Source organism: Gopherus evgoodei, chromosome 5, assembly GCF_007399415.2.
Source record: "Gopherus evgoodei ecotype Sinaloan lineage chromosome 5, rGopEvg1_v1.p, whole genome shotgun sequence".
Taxonomy (NCBI): domain Eukaryota; kingdom Metazoa; phylum Chordata; order Testudines; family Testudinidae; genus Gopherus; species Gopherus evgoodei.
In genome coordinates, this window is record NC_044326.1 from 45,284,881 (window position 1) to 45,303,204 (window position 18,324).

At 37.0% G+C, this 18,324-nt stretch overlaps 1 protein-coding gene across 4 annotated transcripts in view; it reads right to left on the bottom strand.

Moving 5' to 3' along the window:
* Nucleotides 1–286: 286 nt before the first annotated feature.
* The window catches only part of PDS5A (PDS5 cohesin associated factor A), a 168,606-nt gene continuing 150,568 nt past the window's right edge, over nucleotides 287–18,324 (bottom strand). For 3 of the 4 annotated variants that reach the window (XM_030563924.1, XM_030563925.1, XM_030563927.1), the window contains 7 exons: nucleotides 16,587–16,719; nucleotides 15,811–15,930; nucleotides 12,742–12,804; nucleotides 10,541–10,686; nucleotides 9,042–9,147; nucleotides 3,876–4,231; nucleotides 287–1,596 (listed from right to left, as the gene is read on the bottom strand). In XM_030563924.1, the coding sequence (XP_030419784.1) occupies nucleotides 1,593–1,596; nucleotides 3,876–4,231; nucleotides 9,042–9,147; nucleotides 10,541–10,686; nucleotides 12,742–12,804; nucleotides 15,811–15,930; nucleotides 16,587–16,719 (928 nt within the window). In that variant the 3' untranslated portion in view covers nucleotides 287–1,592. Of the gene's footprint in view, nucleotides 1,597–1,658; nucleotides 2,333–3,875; nucleotides 4,232–9,041; nucleotides 9,148–10,540; nucleotides 10,687–12,741; nucleotides 12,805–15,810; nucleotides 15,931–16,586; nucleotides 16,720–18,324 lie in introns of those variants that run through there. The other variant, XM_030563928.1, reaches the window with a different exon arrangement.

Below are 18,324 nucleotides of genomic sequence, written 5' to 3' on the forward strand. Positions count from 1 at the left end.
AGAAAGCATTCCTCAACCAGTGCATCAATAGCAAATAATATATTGTATACCTAGCTCTTATACTGTGTTTTTTCATCAGTACATCTCAGAACACTTACAAAAGAAGTAACACTATCCTCATTCTACAAATGAGGAAACTGAGGCACACAAGTGTGATGTGACTTCCTCAAGGTCACCCAGCAGGCCAATGGCAGAACCAGGAATAGAGCCCAGTTCTCCTGAGTTGCAGTTCAGTGCTTATCCCCTAGGCAGGAAAAATTAATTTACAAAAAAAACAAATCAAACAGTCTTTTCAGATGCAAATTTACTACCTACTTGCCAGCACACAGCCTATTTGCTCAAATGCAATGTTACTATGTACAGATACACAATAATTAGATTTAGGGGGAGTGAAAGAAGGACGACCATATGACACCTAGAAGCGTTTATTTTATGCAACAAACTTAAATATGATCACGTGTACATAAAAGTGTACACTGTATCTATGCTGAACGATGCCAGAGAACATAATATTGATGCAACAGTCTTCTAAAATAAACATTAAAAATGAGCCTGGGCAGGAAGACAAAATGCAAAACAGACTTACTTCCAATCAGCACAATGCTTAAAATTGAGAGCAATCCTAAACATTTCCAACTTTCCTTACAAAGCTGCCGAAGTCCAACTATTTTTAAAAATTGACTTTTTTACATCAATAATAAAAATCTGGTGACAAACATTATAAAATCAAATGCTGGACTGTCTTTACTCCTTTAAAATTTCGAATATTCCAACAGAACTGCTGGAGTAAAAACATTTAAAAGTGATATATGTTTTTATAAAACAAACATCAATATGTACATTTATTGCAAATTATATTAAACTAAAATGGAGGAAAAATTAAAAAATGAAATGTCTACTTGCAAATCAATAATAATTTTAAGTGATTATTTTCCCACTCTGATAAAAATCAGAAAGCAACATTTATAAAATTGCCACCACATGACTTTTCATAGCCGGGAACTGAAATCTGTACATCTTATTTTTGCAGAAAAGTAGGCAGGCGGAAAGAATTATACATAAAACAGTCTCCAAAAGTAAAGCAAAGAAATATTTCTTGTGATTTTCCTCTACTCTTGTTTCCATTCAGTAGACTTCTACTCTTTCTTGTGAAACATGGGAATAACCTGGCTCTAGGATCACAAATTTTTAATGTCAGTAAAAGGACTTCCTTTGACTTTCTTTAAAAAAAATGCAGCATGAAAATTAATGGAGTAAAACACTTTTAAACTCCAGATATGCAGAAACTGGAACCAAGTGTTAAGCAATTTGCTTAATTATTGACTTTTCATTAAAAAAAGTCTCTGGGGAAATAAGTACAGATGCTTTTAGCCTCTTTCTCAAGAGTTTCTGCTTTTACATTTCCATTGAGAAGGATTAATTTCATGTAAAAGGGAAGCATAGTTTTCCTTCAGTTTTCAGAGCTGAAAGCTGTGTGTTTTGAAGTAATTTCAGTTCCTGTATAGGAAATTTCAGAATCTTAGTTTTTGCAGAAGCTTGGAGCTTGCCTTTGTTTGGCCTTCACTTCTTCCCTTTTCGAGTAAGCTTTCTTTTTACCTTATTGAGGAGAAAAGAAAAGAAGAGTTAAATATTTGGGTAAAGAAAATTCAGTTATTTCTGAACCATAAAAGTCGCCCTCACCAATGTGTACATTTAAGTTTCTACAATATGTTTGCCTCTTCACTTGTGCTTTTAATCTTCCAGGATTATATTATATCTCTTTCTGAACTAGCTCAGCATGGCAATAAGTCTACATTTCCCTACTGGGTATTTTCATGTTTTAACCAAAAGCTATGCTACAGAAACCTGAATGAAGATAGATATATTCTTTCATTTCCATAATTGAATAGCATTTTCTCTTGTTGAATCAGATTGAATTAATGCAGTAGAATGGGGAGAGTAACTTAAAACAAATGCTTTAAGAATTCAAGCCTACAAAAGACTATCACTGAACTCTTATCTAAAAGCAAATACTTTTTCTGATATCCACAAATAATTACTTATAGTCTAAAAAGCTAAGATTTTGTAATATGTCTCACACTCAAAAGTGATTTTTATCACAGGAAAATGGGATTTCTTGCTTCCCTACTGCACAAACTACAATAAAAATATAAAATAGCCCTGTATAAATCCCTGCTGCACCTTAAGGAAGCCTCCCTCTGCTAGCTCTGTATCCTCATTGTCTTCCTGGCTGCTCTCACAGGCTTTAAAATGATCCATATCATTTGATGAATATCCTGGACTTGATTCTATCTCCAACAGTGAATCTCCATCACTTCCCAGCACCTGGCTTCTGAAAAATGTTAACACTGTTTTGATATTCCTTTAGAAATCATTGAGTTTATACATACTGCATGGCTTGTTTAAGTATGTTCAAAATTAAATATCACAGAATTTTAAGGAAAAGTGAAAATACATATTCTTTTTTACTGTATGCTAATATGACCCTTTGTGGGTTTGGGGGCCATTATCTGTCACTTCAAGCAGGTGTCTCAGTCTTGCTGTGAGATGGGAAGGCTGGGGAAGATCTCATTCTGTCACATTTAGACTGAAGTTAGTTGAAAACTAGAAACGACAGTCTCAGTGGACAATTCCTTCACTTCCTAGGTTGATGCTGTCACAGACATGATTTTCTCTATTCTGATATGACATCTCATATCAATAACTATTACAATCATGCCCCTCTGATTTTTGGACTGCTTTCAAGATGCAGCCTCTTCCTTATTAAAAATTAATTTCTTGCTCTATTTTTTCACATGTAAATTATTTTTAATCTATGATCTCTGCAAGCTCTTTAAAAAGAGCTTCTTGTGTAAATTACTAACAGACCTACTCAAATACTTATTTCAGGTTAAGTTGAGCGTTTTTTGAGCACATTAACTTACTTAGCATGTTTTTGCATTTTAAAGGTTCTCACATTTGAAATATGTTTGGAGATAGGCATCCAAGGTTGTGCTAAGCCAACTCTTCAATTTTTTTGAATGTTTAGTTCTGGTGTATGAATTTTTGTTTCAAATGTAAAGACCATTCAGTGAATGCATAAATCAAAGCATGTGTACAGAGAATGAAAAAAGCCTATACCAAAGTCTAATAGCTGCTTGGTGAACGCACAGTTTCAATTTCTGTTATCCACTTGCTTTTTTATATTTTTAGACAAGTGATTGTTTCAAGAAAAGACATGGATTAAACAAGCAGCAAAACCCAAACTTTTTAAAAAAAATTATTTCATTCATCAAAGACACAGTGCTTTTAACTTTTGTTAGTCAACTGATCAGAGCAGGGTCTTGAGTTAGAGGACATGTATATTTGCATTAGTAAATAGTGTGAAAAATCCCAACTCCAACACTCTTAGCTCTTTGACATAGTGATGCTGATGATGCCAATGGAAGCACCACGTACAAGAAATAATATTGTACAAAAAGAGGATATGGTTTCTGGTCTGATATAGCATATGCAGTGATCTGAACCTTGTTCTCATAGCATATACATAGGTTTAGTCTTGAGATACACCAGGAAAAATATACACCTCTACCTCGATATAACACTGTCCTTGGGAGCTAAAAAATCTTACCGCGTTATAGGTGAAACCGTATTATACTGAACTTGTTTTGATCCACCGGAGTGCGCGGCCTCCCCTCCCCTCCCCGGAGCACTGCTTTACTGCGTTATATCTGGTGGCGTTATATCAAGGTAGTGGTATACTTCACAATGCAATGAGCTGAGCCATGATGCTGGTTATTAGTAAATGTTTTGGTTAGAATGTTTAACCATTTGTTGAACACATTACTTCTAAAGCTCAGGATATATCTTGGCGGTAGGAAAGATGCCATTTTTACCTTTGTAGATCAATTTGTCTCTGTGCTGGTGCTGCTTTTTTTGCTATGTCTTGCTGTTTTGGTGCTTTGGCATTACCTGCCTCTAAACTCCCTGAACTCTCTTGACTGACTGCTGCCCTTTTCCTTCCCCTGCTAGATGGCTTATTTGTTTCATCATTTTTTACTGTGGTGCCCTGAGATTCAGACTTTGGTGGACGCCCTCTCCTAGGTTTGGGAGGGGCTGGTGGTCCTGATTCATCTGCTTTTTTTTCTTCTGTTTTTTGATGAATGTTTTCTGATCCAGCTGCCACTGCCGTTCTTTTTTTTCCACGTTCAGTGCTAATGTTTCCTTGTGTAGCCTGATCAGAATGAATCTCCTGGAAAAGTAAAGAAAAATTCCTATTTAGCAAAAACAAGATCCCCAGAAGCCAAGCTGCAACTGTTATCTACCTCAGACAAAAGCAGAAATTTCTGAAGCAGATATGCAACAAATCATACAAACACTCACCCAACAGGTAGGCTTGGTTCTAGTAAAAAAAACGTACCAAAATGGAACTTTTTGGCATAGTTTGCTTGCAATAAATTTAATACATTAAACTTATAATGTACGATACAGTGCACTTTCTTTCAGTCTCAGAGTAACTTCTTTGTATTTTGAAAGTAACTAAGATCATGGTAGAACTACAACACTCTCACTTCTCACTATGGCCCTACGAGGCATGCTCCTTCACAGGCTCGTTGCCCATCAATAGAAGATCTACTAGAGGGGCAGTAAGCAATGTCTCTGGTGAAAGACTTTAGTGCAGTAAAAAGGGGGTTTACTTTAGTAGATTGAGTTCTGAGCCCAACCTCCAGTAAAGCTGTGATAGTAGTAGTAGTAGTAGCAGTAGTAATAAAATAAAGTAAAATAAATAAAACCCATTCCAGAACCCACTCCATGACAAAAAAAAAAAGAAGTTTTGGGGAAGTGAGAGGGATGGAAACTGGGTCATGGGGGGAATCTCCCATCCTCACGTCTTGCCAAGTTCCCTAGGAACAGGGAGCAATGTCTGTGTGCATGTGGGAATGGGAGGTGTATTTTCTCTTACGTAGGGCAGGACTGTGCAATGGATCCATGGGTGAAGGGGACAGGTGATGAGTGGCCATCTAATCAGTGGCCTCTGGAACAGTTGCCAGCACTTCTCCAGCAAATCTCACATGGAGGAGGAGAAAGGGGTATTCAAGGAGCATACCTAAAATGATGACTGTTAACATCATGGCTCTACCATGGCAACAGACCCAATGAAAGTATTTACATTATTTCCTCTGTACCCTGAAAACTTGTAGTTATTCATATGGGTAAAAATACAAGTAGAGCTGAATGGTCCCTGTAGCTGGGGCTATTTTTATCAGATGGCTTATGAATAGAACACAAAAATCTAAACTTCAGATTAGCAAAATTATTGTGATGGTTTTGCATCTCCTTATTTATTCAGTACAATTCATTACTGAATACCTGAGACAAAAAGAAAAATTATTCAGATGTCACCAAGAGGGGAGGGCTAGCTCAGTGGTTTGAGCATTGGCCTGACAAACCCAGGGTTGTGAGTTCAATCCTTGAGGGGGCCATTTAGGGATCAGGGCAAAAATCTGTCTGGGTACTGGTCCTGCTTTGAGCAAGGGGTTGGACTAGATGACCTCCTCAGGTCCCTTCCAACCCTGGTATTCTATGATTCAGAACTTAAAATGTCACCTACAAAAGAACTTCATCACCAAGTTCATAATTCTACCACCATCTCTTTACCTTCCACTAAGTAATACAGATTATATGTTTTTGTGAATCTGTCACATATTAATATAGCATTTTGAGTTCGCCAAAAGCTGTATAACACTATTTCATCTACAAAAGTTATAAACATGCTATTGGTTAAAAAAAAAGGTTGTTCATCAGGAATGTACCTTAGATGCTTGTAAAATAACCATTATTAAAAGGTTGAACTATTGCCGTTTTAGGAAACGGACTTGGTCTATGGTTCAGCCAATCAGAAATCAGCCATTTAATTATTTTTAAATCAGAGCAACCATCTGGCTGTTTGCTGGGCTGACATTGCTTCCATTTGATATTAATTTGGCATCATGAAGTATCTGTTAGTCTTTATTTTGCTATAGAGCAGTGGTTTTCAACCTTTTTTCATTTGCAGACCCCTAAAAATTTTTGAATTGAGGTGCAGATCCCTTTGGAAATCTGCAGACCCCAGGTTGAAAACCACTGCTATAGAGTAATAAAACTCATAAACCCATACATTTCCAAGGGATTTTCAGACACATAAAAACAATGCTAATTCCTCTGCCTCCTTTTTTTTTTTTTTAAAGAATGAAAAATTAAAAGGTTTTTGTTTAGCTACTTAATAAAATTTATATATGGCATTTATCAATGTGGCACCTGATCATCTCATGTAATTTAAAACGCATCCATTAAAACCATTCACCATAAGATAGATGCGGTGTCTGAAACTAGGATTTTTCTCTTTTTAGAAGTTTCATTATTACTTAAAAAATGGCTAAACAAACTTCATGGTAAGAGTTTTTTCTACTTTTTCCTGTTTTCTTTTTTTTAAATAGTCTTATAATGAGGCATTTGGTAGTGCCTGGGAAGAATTTTAATTTTCTATATTTTGGTCATAATGGTTATACACAAGTTGTTCTTGAAAGCTTCCTAAAAATTGCTAGGTAACAATAATTATATATAATTTATATTATATAGGGAAATAATTCAGCATGATTACAAATTATTCAAAATGTACTACCAGAAAGAAAGGGTAGAGATTAAACAGATTCTATAAAATGCATGTTTGAAAAAATATACACATCTTGGGAACTATTTTTCCCCTTAGGCAATATTTTATTCTTAGTGACCTTCAAGCTAGTCACTATTTGTATAATTTTGGGTAATCCCAGTTAGTTTTCCTTAGCAGTCAAGAGCTACACAGCTGAAACATTTTAAGGTCGAGCAATGGAGCACTGAGAATGGAAATCAGGTATTCTTGGCTATAAACCTACTCTTCCCTCCTCACACTTGTGTGTAGACGCAGGCTTCCTAGTGTATGTTTCTGTAAAATACATTCCTTACAGGTTAGGAAGCTAACTTTCAGTTGGTGTAGATCACCTCAATTAAAAAAATAGACATGTGGACACAGGATCACAAACGGTCTTTAATATTGTGTGCAGTTCTGGTCTCCCATGTTTAAGAAGGATGAACGCAAACTGGAACAGGTACAGAAAAGGCTACTAGGATGATCTGAGGAATGGAAAACCTGTCTTATGAAAGGAGACTCAAGGAGCTTGGCTTGTTTAGCCTAACCAAAAGAAGGCTGAGGGGAGATATGATTGCTCTTTATAAATATATCAGAGGGATAAATATCAGGGAGGAATTATTTAAGCTCAGTACCAATATGGACACAAGAACAAATAGATATAAACTGGACACTAGGAAGTTTAGATTTGAAATTAGATGAAGGTTTCTAACCATTAGAGGAGTGAAGTTCTGGAACAGCCTACCAAGTGAATTAGTGGGGGCAAAAGACATATCTGGCTTTAAGACTAAGCTTGATAAGTTTATGGAGGGGATGGTATGATGGGATAGCCTAATTCTCGCAATTAATTGATCTTTGATTATTAGCAGGTAAATATGCCCAGTAGTCTGTGATGGGATGTTAGATGGGGTGGGATCTGCATTACTACAAAGAATTCTTTCCGAGGTGCTGGCTTGTGAGTCTTGCCCACATGCTCAGGGTTTAACTGATCGCCATATTTGAGGTCGGGAAGGAATTTTCCTCCAGGGCAGATTGGCAGAGGCCCTGGAGGTTTTTCGCCTACCTCTGCAGCGTGGGGCACGAATCACTTGCTGGAGGATTCTCTGCACCTTGAGGTCTTTAAACCATGATTTGAGGACTTCAATGACTCAGACATAGGTCAGGGGTTTGTTACAGGAGTGGGTGGGTGAGATTCTGTGGCCTGCGTTGTGCAGGAGGTCAGACTAGATCATCATAATGGTCCCTTCTGACCTTAAAGTCTGTGATATCAATAGGAGCGGTGTACCTAAATACTGTATAGCTTTGAAAAGCTCAAAGACATTTTTTCAAAAAGTGGGAACATTTACCTTTTTGAACTGTCATGTCTCCCATATGCCTTGTCCAATTTGTCTCAAACTTTACAGAAAAATTCCACCCTGACAAAAACTTATGATTGTGAAATTTCAGAAAGGTTGTTTTCAGTTTTGGAGAAGGTGTGGGTAGGATGTCATAAATGATCTTACATGACAGTATCTTCAATCTTCTGTACATAAAGATTAGCCTCCTTGCACAATATGCACTAGAAATGCCTGCTTTCATCTTTACCTAAATAATTACTTAAGAGACTTGATAAATATATGTATTGCATCATAAAATTAGCACTATCCATTCCCTTCTCAATAATTACAAAAATGTAGTACTGACCTTAGATTTTTTTAAAAATTGTATTCTATGAGAGAGGTTTTTTCTTCTTTAAAAAAGCTCAAGGAAATAAAATATTAAAAAAATCAAAGTTTAAATACTATTTTGGTTGTGGCACAATCCAGTAGATACAAAGACCTGTAATGAGGGGAGGAATACTCTTTATTTAACTCTTGTGCTGCTGTGCATATTCTTTTCTCCCCTCAACAATTGCTAACTGGGTGTTCTAGACTAAGCATCTTTACAACATCCATGACACATCATGTCTAGTGATTTTATTAAACTGAGTGCAATCTCTGACCACATACTTACCAGATCAGGCAGATCTATCAAATGTAAATAGTCAAACACGCTGGCTATAACCTTAACTTAAAACATTAAAACCGGAAACAAACAGAAAAAAAGATGGAAAATGTGAAGGTTCCATTGTACTCCCTTCCACTCCCCCATTGGTATTTCATAAAATAGGAATAACTCTAGTCCATACTGTTTGACAATACATGCCATCTATCCATTTGTCTGAAAAAATCATTAGTAGTTCTGAAAATAAGCTGTCTTTTCATGATCTGACAAAGAAAATAAGATAATTACATTGAATGAGATGAGGCATCAATTCTTTCAGAGACAATCTAGGAAATGCTGGTATATACTAAATGAATTTCTATGCCAGATTAGCAATAAAGATAGTGTTCACTTTTAAAAATATGAAATCTACCTTGTTTTTCACAGGTTCTGTCTTTGTTGGCGTGACTGAAATAATCCTCACTGGATTTTCATCATTTTCGCTGACCCCAGTTTCTGATATATCTGAACTCTGTTCCCTATTAGAGGAATTAAAAACAAATCATGTATGCAACTATTTTTTTCTTCTTAACATCGCAGACAGGCAGGAGCACAGACTAAAGTAGAAAAAAAATTACTTGCCTTTATGGAAAACATTCTGAGAAGGGGAATATAAAAGTGAAGGCAAGTATTAACTTTCAGTCAAGTGTCATATCACCAGTTTGGAAGATAGGAACAAATCTATTAATCAGAACCAGGAACTTGCACACAGCTGTTCCAGGAGGGAAGATTTTTCACAAAACATACTGTAGTAAGAATATTCAGAGCCACTACTGTGTGTACTCCAGGACCACCCAAATTTTGCCCCAGCTGAGGGACACATTCCAAATTGATATAGAAGCGGTACTATATTTCATTTTATGAAACAACTGAACCTTTGGTTGTACTCGACTTTCTTTCTTTAACCATTTAGCCTATCAAGTTAATCAACCATGAAACAAGCTAAACTCAACCTTAAAATTTCAAAGTGCAAGCTCTCTCTTGGGCAGATTTTTAAAAATCAATGGAAGTTAGGCACTTCAATTCCTTTCAAAATCTGGCCCTATATGCTTTAGAAAATAAAGTATTTTTCTGTTACATATTATAAGCAACATTTATTCATACCATGTCGTTTTAGCCTTCTATTAAATTACAGATCAACTTAAATGAGCTTAATCAGCAAAACTCTTTAACTGGGACACTACAGTCATTAAAAGGTGAAGAGAAATTATATTTATTGTTTATTAAGCAACATGATTAATTTAATTCTTTCATATTAGAAACATATGGGCTGTAGAATCTAATTACACAATAATGTTCTTGTCAGTGGTTTATTAATATATTTTCAGACAGAAAAATAATAAAAACAAGTAGCTAGAGTGTTCAATCACATGACATCAGAATACATTTGAAATCCATCTGGATCTAAATTGTCTTTATTATAACTAATGCGCACAGCGTAAACAAGAAAGAAAATTCTCTTAAATTTAGTGAGGTTGATAAGTGTTGTCTCGAGGTGCTCAGATTCCATGGTCATGTACATGGTACAAGGTCAATTATACAAAGATGCATCTGCGGTTTAGCTGATTGAAAGCAGGGCAGGGAGTTAACAGAGTTAGATTCTATTCTTGTCCACGCCACTGACTTGCTGTATGATCCTGCACAGTTCACAATCTCTCAATGCATCAATTATCCTGGCTATTTTAAAAAAGGGGATCACGAGGGTGCCTATAAAGAACCCTGGGTTATAGGAATAAAAAAAATGCGACGTATCATTTCCTGATTGTACTTTGTTGAATTTGAACAATGGCATACAAACAAAATACTCATTTCCCAAACACAGGAGTATATAGTGTTAAATGAAGTAAATAGCTGCACACGCACACACACTACCTTGATCTGTTTCCCGGAGGAGAGCTCAGCTCTGAGTTTACACTAATATTGCTTCCAGTCTCTGATCCTGTGCTTCTAATATAAGGTCTCCTTCCAGTTGCAGATAATGGTTTGTTTACTGCACCTAATACACCAGTTGGCTTTGGCTAAAATGGACAGAGATTTATTCAAGCTTTTATTAAAGGTACACAAACAAGAATTTTAAAAACACACTAACAAGTTTTTAAAATATTTTCTATGGTATAGTGAGGATTAACTTCACAACTATTACACTAAATAACCCCTTCCACTTGCAGCCATAATTCCCATCATAACTAGCAACATGCAGTAAAAAGCATTTGTGGGAGGTCTTTCCTAATACAACAGCTGTCGTCAATTACTACGTTCCACTCCACTTGATTTTATTAAAAAAAATTATTATTCAGGAAATTTTGCATATCAGGCATGCAAATGGCCATTGACTGGGGGGCCCAAAAAACTTATGAAGGTGGCAGCATTCTGCAACAACTACCCAAACAAAGCAGAAGAAACTCGCAATCTGTAGATAAGTTGTGAGCAAATAAATACAACCTTTCCCAATACAAGGGTAGGATTACGTTCACTGTCCAAGAAAATGGGAAATCTGAACACTCCTAATTCAATGTAAGGGAATCTAATGTAAATATAAATTGCTCTATATCATGTCTTTTGGAGACTTCTGGTGCATGGTTGGTATTTTTGGTTTCGATGGGCCTGATGGTAATGTATTTGTTCAGGTGCTTAAATAGGAAAAGGAGGTGGTACTTTTCTTTGCATTTTCTTTGCTAGGGCATTTTCTTTATAGCATGGTTGGCATAAAGCTGCTTCTCCAGTTTTCAGGTTTCCTTCTAGACCACATTAAATAAAAATATTCTCTCCATACTGCTCTGGAGTTGAGGGTTAATTTTGCAGGAAAACCATGTCAAAGATGCTGGGCAGCCATCTGACCAGCAGAACTGTAGCTTCTAGTGGCAGGGAGGCAACTAAACTACTACAACCAGGGCAAAGCTGAAAGACAGGATGTTTATATTTTTATACTGAGTGCATACATGACCAGTGGCTGAGACAATGGCATTATAACATGCTAATGTCCTGCATAAAAATAGCCTGTTACTAAGCACATGGTCTGGTAGTTACACTGCCCTGGAACAAATCGCACACTAAGTTTACTTGAAAGTTAGAGTTATGTCTTTTATTATAAAAAATAATATACCATTTATGTACTGTCTGGAATTTGAACTAAGAGAAAGTGAAATAAACTTGAACATTAAAATGTTAGGGCACTAAATAAATATTTTTTTCAGATGTTTGGTAACAGCAATAGTTAAATAACTTAGGCAACAGAAAATAAACCAGGCCTACTACTGTGTTTAGAGCTACATTAGTGAGGAAAAATATGTACCCTATTTAGCAAGAGTTGCTAGCTATAATGCTGTTTCCAGAAGATTCAATTAGATGAATGACTACTATCACAGAATTGAAAGGCTCAGTTTATACAACCAGTGAAAATTTGTTTCAAATATTAATATTTCCGTAAACAAATTTGAAAACTATTTAAGCTATAAATATAAGCAGTGTTTCATAACTATCATGTACACAAATACTATAAAACTATTGTTTTTGACTCTAAGCAAAATTTACAGTAAATTATGTAGTACTCTATAGCTAAATGGAAGAGAGTACGTAAAGTAGCAAATGCAAATGAAGTTTAAATAAGAAATGTGTGAACTATGCTGGTCTCAAGATCTTTGCATTTTACAAGGTTACAAAATCAAGGCCTCCTAGTAATTGCCAGAATTAAGCATTTTCAACCTTGCTTCTGCACCCTTGTGTGTACAAATTATGAGGCATCTTGTAATTATCTGATAAATTACTATTTTTCTTCCCACAGATTTTTCTCAGTGCACAGGATGGACAATGCAAGGATAGTAAGCCCTGTCCCCTGCTCCTCTCTGAAAACAGTGTCATATTAAAGGCATTTGTTGAGCCTTCTAGTAAAAGCAGTTTACAATTCTTGCACCTATATATAACTATTAATTAAAATTGCAAACAAACTTGGTAATACACTTTTTGAACTGCTGTACTGAGTCTTATACTGATTTCTCTAAAAATGAAAAACCAGAATGCCTATTAATCACCATATATCATGTACAAAGTCATTACAATAAATTAACATACAGTACCTTTCCCGTTAAAAGAAGAACCCTTGTCTCTTCTGTAATATAATTCCTGTCATTACAGAAGTCCTGTGTGAAAAAAGGATAGTAATTAAATCTGCATTTTTCTTCTCTATTTTAATGTTTTATTTTTATGTCAGTGTGAATGATTTATTTTGTCACATAAGCTGCTATCAAACAGTTTTGAGGCCTTTCCAATTTTCAGAAACTATACTTAAGATTTTATATAGCTTTATAGTGATTTAATATAATAAAGCACAAAAAAATTGTATTCAGAACTGCACAGTTTGTATTCAGCAGTCACGCACTTCAGTTCCAGGTTCCCAATTTTTTGTATTAACTTGAAGGTAAGCAAAAGTGATTTCCCTGTTGTATATGGTGTGTCTAGCATTATTATTTGTTTCGGAAGACCAAAGAGAAGTGGTTTTTATAAACTGAAAGTTGTAATCTTATTTTATTTTGATTGTGAATATATAGGTATCAACCTGGTCAATCATAATGCAAATCTATCTATCTACATCAGAGGTGGGCAAACTACGGCCCCCGGGACCGTGCTGCTTGACCCCTGAGCTTCTCACCTGGCCCCGGCCCCTCCCCTGCTGTTCCCCCTCCCCAGCAGCCTCAGCTCGTTCACTCTGCCGCCGGCACAATCACAGAATCATAGAATATCAGGGTTGGAAGGGACCTCAGGAGGTCATCTAGTCCAACCCCCTGTTCAAAGAAGGATCAATCCCCAACTAAACCATCTGCTCAAAGCAGGACCAATCCCCAACTAAATCATCCAATGCTCTGGGTGGCAGGCCTGTGAGCTCCTGGGGCGGGGCAGTGCAGTTGCAGAGCCTGGCCTGACCCGGTCTCCATGCTGCTTGGTGGTGGCCGTGTGGCTGGCTCCAGCCGGGTGGCATGGCTGTAGCACTGCCTGCCACCCGTGCTCCAGGCAGCGCAGAAAGGGGGCACGGAGTGGGAGAGGGCAGAAAAGAGGTTGGATAGAGGGCAGGGGAGTTTGGGGTGGTGGTCAGGGTTCGGAGGTGTGGATGGGGGTAGGGGGGAACAGGGGATTGAATGGGGGTAGGGGTCTAGGGGGGCATCAGGAATGAGAGGAGGGGTTGGAAGGGGGGTGGGGGTCTGGGGACAGTCAAGGGACAGGGAGTGGGGGTGTGGATGGAGCAGGGTTCCAGGGGGAGGGGGAGGGCCGTCAGGAAACAGGGGGGGTTGGATGGGGCAGGAGTCCTGGGAGGTGTGGCAGATCAGAGGTGGGGGTCGGGCCATCACCCTCTCCCCTAACCAGCCCTCCCTACAATTTACAAAACCCAATGCAGCCCTCAGGCCCAAAAGTTTGCCCACCCTTGATTTACATACTCACTTGGCCTGCATCACTATAAATGATACACTATAATGATGCAAGTAAGCTGCCAAGTTACATCATTTAACTTTTGAAATATCAGCCTCTGGAAGGGGTCTCTGTTTATGATACTGGAAATTTTTAGATGTATTATCTTGCATAACCAGAAATTAAAATCTATCCTGTATAATTCATTAGGCTCTACTTTAGCAATTTATGTCCTGATTATGATAGTGTGATATGGGGTTCTACTGGTGACAATGAGGTTACCCAAGGAAATCTTAAATCCCAAGAGGTAACTATAACAGGACTGCTTGGAAATAGTGACCATAATACAATAGCATTCAACATCCTTGTGGTGGGAAAAACATCTCAACAGCCCAACACTGGCATTTAATTTCAAAAGAGGAAACTATGCAAAAATGAGAGGGTTAGTTAAACAAAAAACTTAAAAGGTACAGTGACTAAAGTGAAATCCCTGCAAGCTGCATGGGCGCTTTTTAAAGACACCATAATAGAGGCCCAACTTCAATGTATACCCCAAATTAAAAAACACAGTAAAAGAACTAAAAAAGAGCCACCTTGGCTTAACCACCATGTAAAAGAAGCAGTGAGAGATAAAAAGACTTCCTTTAAAAAGTGGAAGTCAAATCCTAGTGAGGCAAATAGAAAGGAGCATAAACACTGCCAAATTAGGTGCAAGAGTGTAATAAGAAAAGCCAAAAGAGAGTTTGAAGAACGGCTAGAGGGTCCCATATGAGGAAAGATTAAAGAGGCTAGGACTCTTCAGCCTGGAAAAGAGGAGTGTAAGGGGGGGATATGATAGAGGTATATAAAATCATGAGTGATGTGGAGAAAGTGGATAAGGAAAAGTTATTTATTTATTCCCATAATACAAGAACTAGGGGTCACCAAATTAAATTAACAGGCAGCAGGTTTAAAACAAATAAAAGGAAGTTCTTCACGCAGTGCACAGTCAACTTGTGGAACTCCTTACCTGAGGAGGTTGTGAAGGCTAGGACTATAACAGTGTTTAAAAGGGAACTGGATAAATTCATGGTGGTTAAGCCCATAAATGGCTATGGTGTCCCTAGCCTCTGTTTGTCAGAGGATGGAGATAGATGGCAGGAGAGAGATCACTTGATCATTGCCTGTTAGGTTCACTCCAACTGGGGCACGTGGCACTGGCCACTGTCGGTAGACAGGATACTGGGCTAGATGGACCTTTGGTCTGACCCGGTACGGCTGTTCTTATGTTCTTATGTAAGAGGCTAAAGATTATATTAAAAGGATTAAAAAAAATTAAATGCACTATGACAAACAATTATCAGAATTAAATATATGTAGGATGTTTTAAAATGTAATCACTGATCTATCAGTTTTCTCTCTATACTTTTTTGCCAGCTTTGCATTCCATTTCTTTCTCTGCATGTTTTGGCTTTTTCATTTCTCCTTCCTGGCAGGAGCACAACTCTTTAATATAATGTTCTGTCAATGTCACTTAAAACATCAGTATTTTAAATAACTATCACTTGGTAACAAACAACTTTAGCTGCATCTGCTCAAGATGGACAATGGCTTAGCATACAATTTGTGCTATATAAACGGATACTTTTTATAATACACAACAAGCTTTTCTCCCAACTCTGTATTTTAGACTATGATATAGCCTTGAAAGTTAAGTCACAAAGTATTTGTATTACTCCTCCCAGAAAATGAATTAACAAAATTACCTTTTCAGGTTGCGTAAAAAATTTGGTTGGCAATACGGGGTCCTTTGGTGACTCTGCATTACATAAAGCACTCTTGCTGTTGATTACACACAGTGCTACATCACATACTGTATAGAGTTTCTGAGGGGAAAAAAAGAGAAAGTGTGTTTTAGATATTTATATTTTTTGTAAGAGTAGCAAGAATGTACTCTTAAAATGTATAATCAATGAGCAAAAAATAATTCTGTATCAGCTATTAAGAACATATAAATTTACACTTAAACAATTAACAGCATGCTTCGCTCCTCATCACACCTTGCCCCTCTTTGTAGTTTCCAGTTTATTTTCTATAAAATACTTCTGAATAATGAAAAATAATGCACATCTGATGGCTGTTGCTCACTCAAACACACCAACCAGTTTCTTACTCCAGTGCTAGAGAGTCATAGTAGTTATACATGTTAATAATTTCCCTAAAGAGAAGAAACTGTATAATATCTACATGCAACTAAAAGTTCAGGGCTGTAGTGAAACAATTAACACTGAATAGGAGACAATACTTAACAAATGCAATTTATTCAACTTAGCTGACTGCTGTGCACTGCTAAAATCAAGAGTTTTTTTCAAAACTGGAGATAAGTAACATATGTACATTGCTTACAACTAAAGTTCTCTCTAGAGGACAATAAACATTTCTGGTTTTATGCTTTCTAACATTTTATGTGTCTTGTTGTACATCTGACTGTGAAACCTTTCTGCTCTCAACCACCACTCCCCAAGTGAATCATATTTCTTACTTCATTGGCCTTGGGCTCATCAGGAGACTGAGCATCACGGGTAAGCTTGATGTTTTCTGCCATTTTTTTCATGAAGGCATGGCTGTTGTTCTCATTCTTTGTCATTAAAACTTCAAGCATGAACCACAGGCACCTAATGAAACACAAGTAACTAAATATCATGTTTGATATTGTGATCTCCATGTGTGTAGCAGGAATAGCAACATCTTTAAAAACGTTCTATTAAATCAATCAGCTATAACAGCAGAGTCTTAAGAAACTGTAGTTAAACCTTTATATGTGTGTGGGGGGGGCACAGGGGTGTTTCAGTATAGTTTAAAGTAAACTTGACATATATGCCATTTACTGATTTTAAAATGTTTTAAATTCTGTGTGTGGTTCATGCTTCAATTTACAGGTCTTTAATACCACCAACCCGGTTTAGAACACACATACATATATTTACAGATCTTAAAACGTCAAGTTAACTTGAAACTACACTGAATTACCTGTGCCACAAAATTAACTAACTATTCTGGATTGACTTTAATGGGCTTTGGATCAAGCCCTGAGTGAACACTAGATTAAACAAGCCTGAAAATTTAATTTTATGGTAATTGTGTGGAAAAGACTCAATCAAGGCCTATATATAAAGTCCAATTCATTCACTTTCTCCTTACTTAGTTCACTTCCATGAGCTAACCTCACAAAATAAAAAAAAAAAATCAGAGCAAATGAAGGGAAGAAAGAAGATGGATTACTGACAATTTCTCCTTGTTGTATATATCCTTTTATTGCTATCATGCAAAAGAAAGGATATTTAACAGAGAGCTGACATAACAAGCAAACCATGGGCACTGGAACTACCAGTGCTGGGGGTCTGGCAGCAACTGGGCTTGAAGTAGTAATAGCAAACAAATACATGGTTTTCATCATATTCAGGGTTTACAGTTCTATTCAATGGTTTTTAGCACTCTGACTCTAAAAACTGTTCCATCACCCCTGAAGAAGCTCCCAATAATGGAGACAGACACCAAGACAGATGTCTCACATTTTGGTTGAATCCAGCTGCCTGTTCCATTGTACCACAAACACAGGCAATATTCTACAGAGATGACAGAGAGAGACTCTCCCACAAAGTACCCTAGGGAAAAGTGCACTGATCTGATAGCCAAGAAACCTTTCACAAGCCTTATTATTGAACAATGCTTCTTACTCCACTAGAAGGCAGGCAAGCACCAATGCCTCCTTCAGCAATTTAAAAATAAGTTAACCGAGGGGCTGCACAAAGTAACATCTGGAAGGGATGAAAATAGAACCTAGGTTTATAATATAGTAGACCTAAGTCTCAGCCACATTGCCTTTCAGAATAAACAAGCCAAATTAGAGTGCTTGCCTATCCGGCTGGTAATCTCTGCATTAGCCACTATCCAACACTCCTCTACCACAGCCATGACTAGAACCCAGAATATATATATTTTTTAAAGTTACCATAGGAATAATTACTCCAGACAGGACAGATTAGGCATTTTAGAGCTCACTACTCAAATAATTAAATTTAAGTGTAAGAGAAATAAAAATTATGAAATGCATAGACCAGTCGAAACACTAAAATAACACTTTAAAAGAATAAAATTACAGAGAATAGACATGCATTGCAGGAAGTACCAAAAAGTACCAACAACAATAATACAAGTATGTGTTGGAAGGTGAGTGTGAAGGAGATAGAGTGTGTGAGAGAGACATATACACGCACACA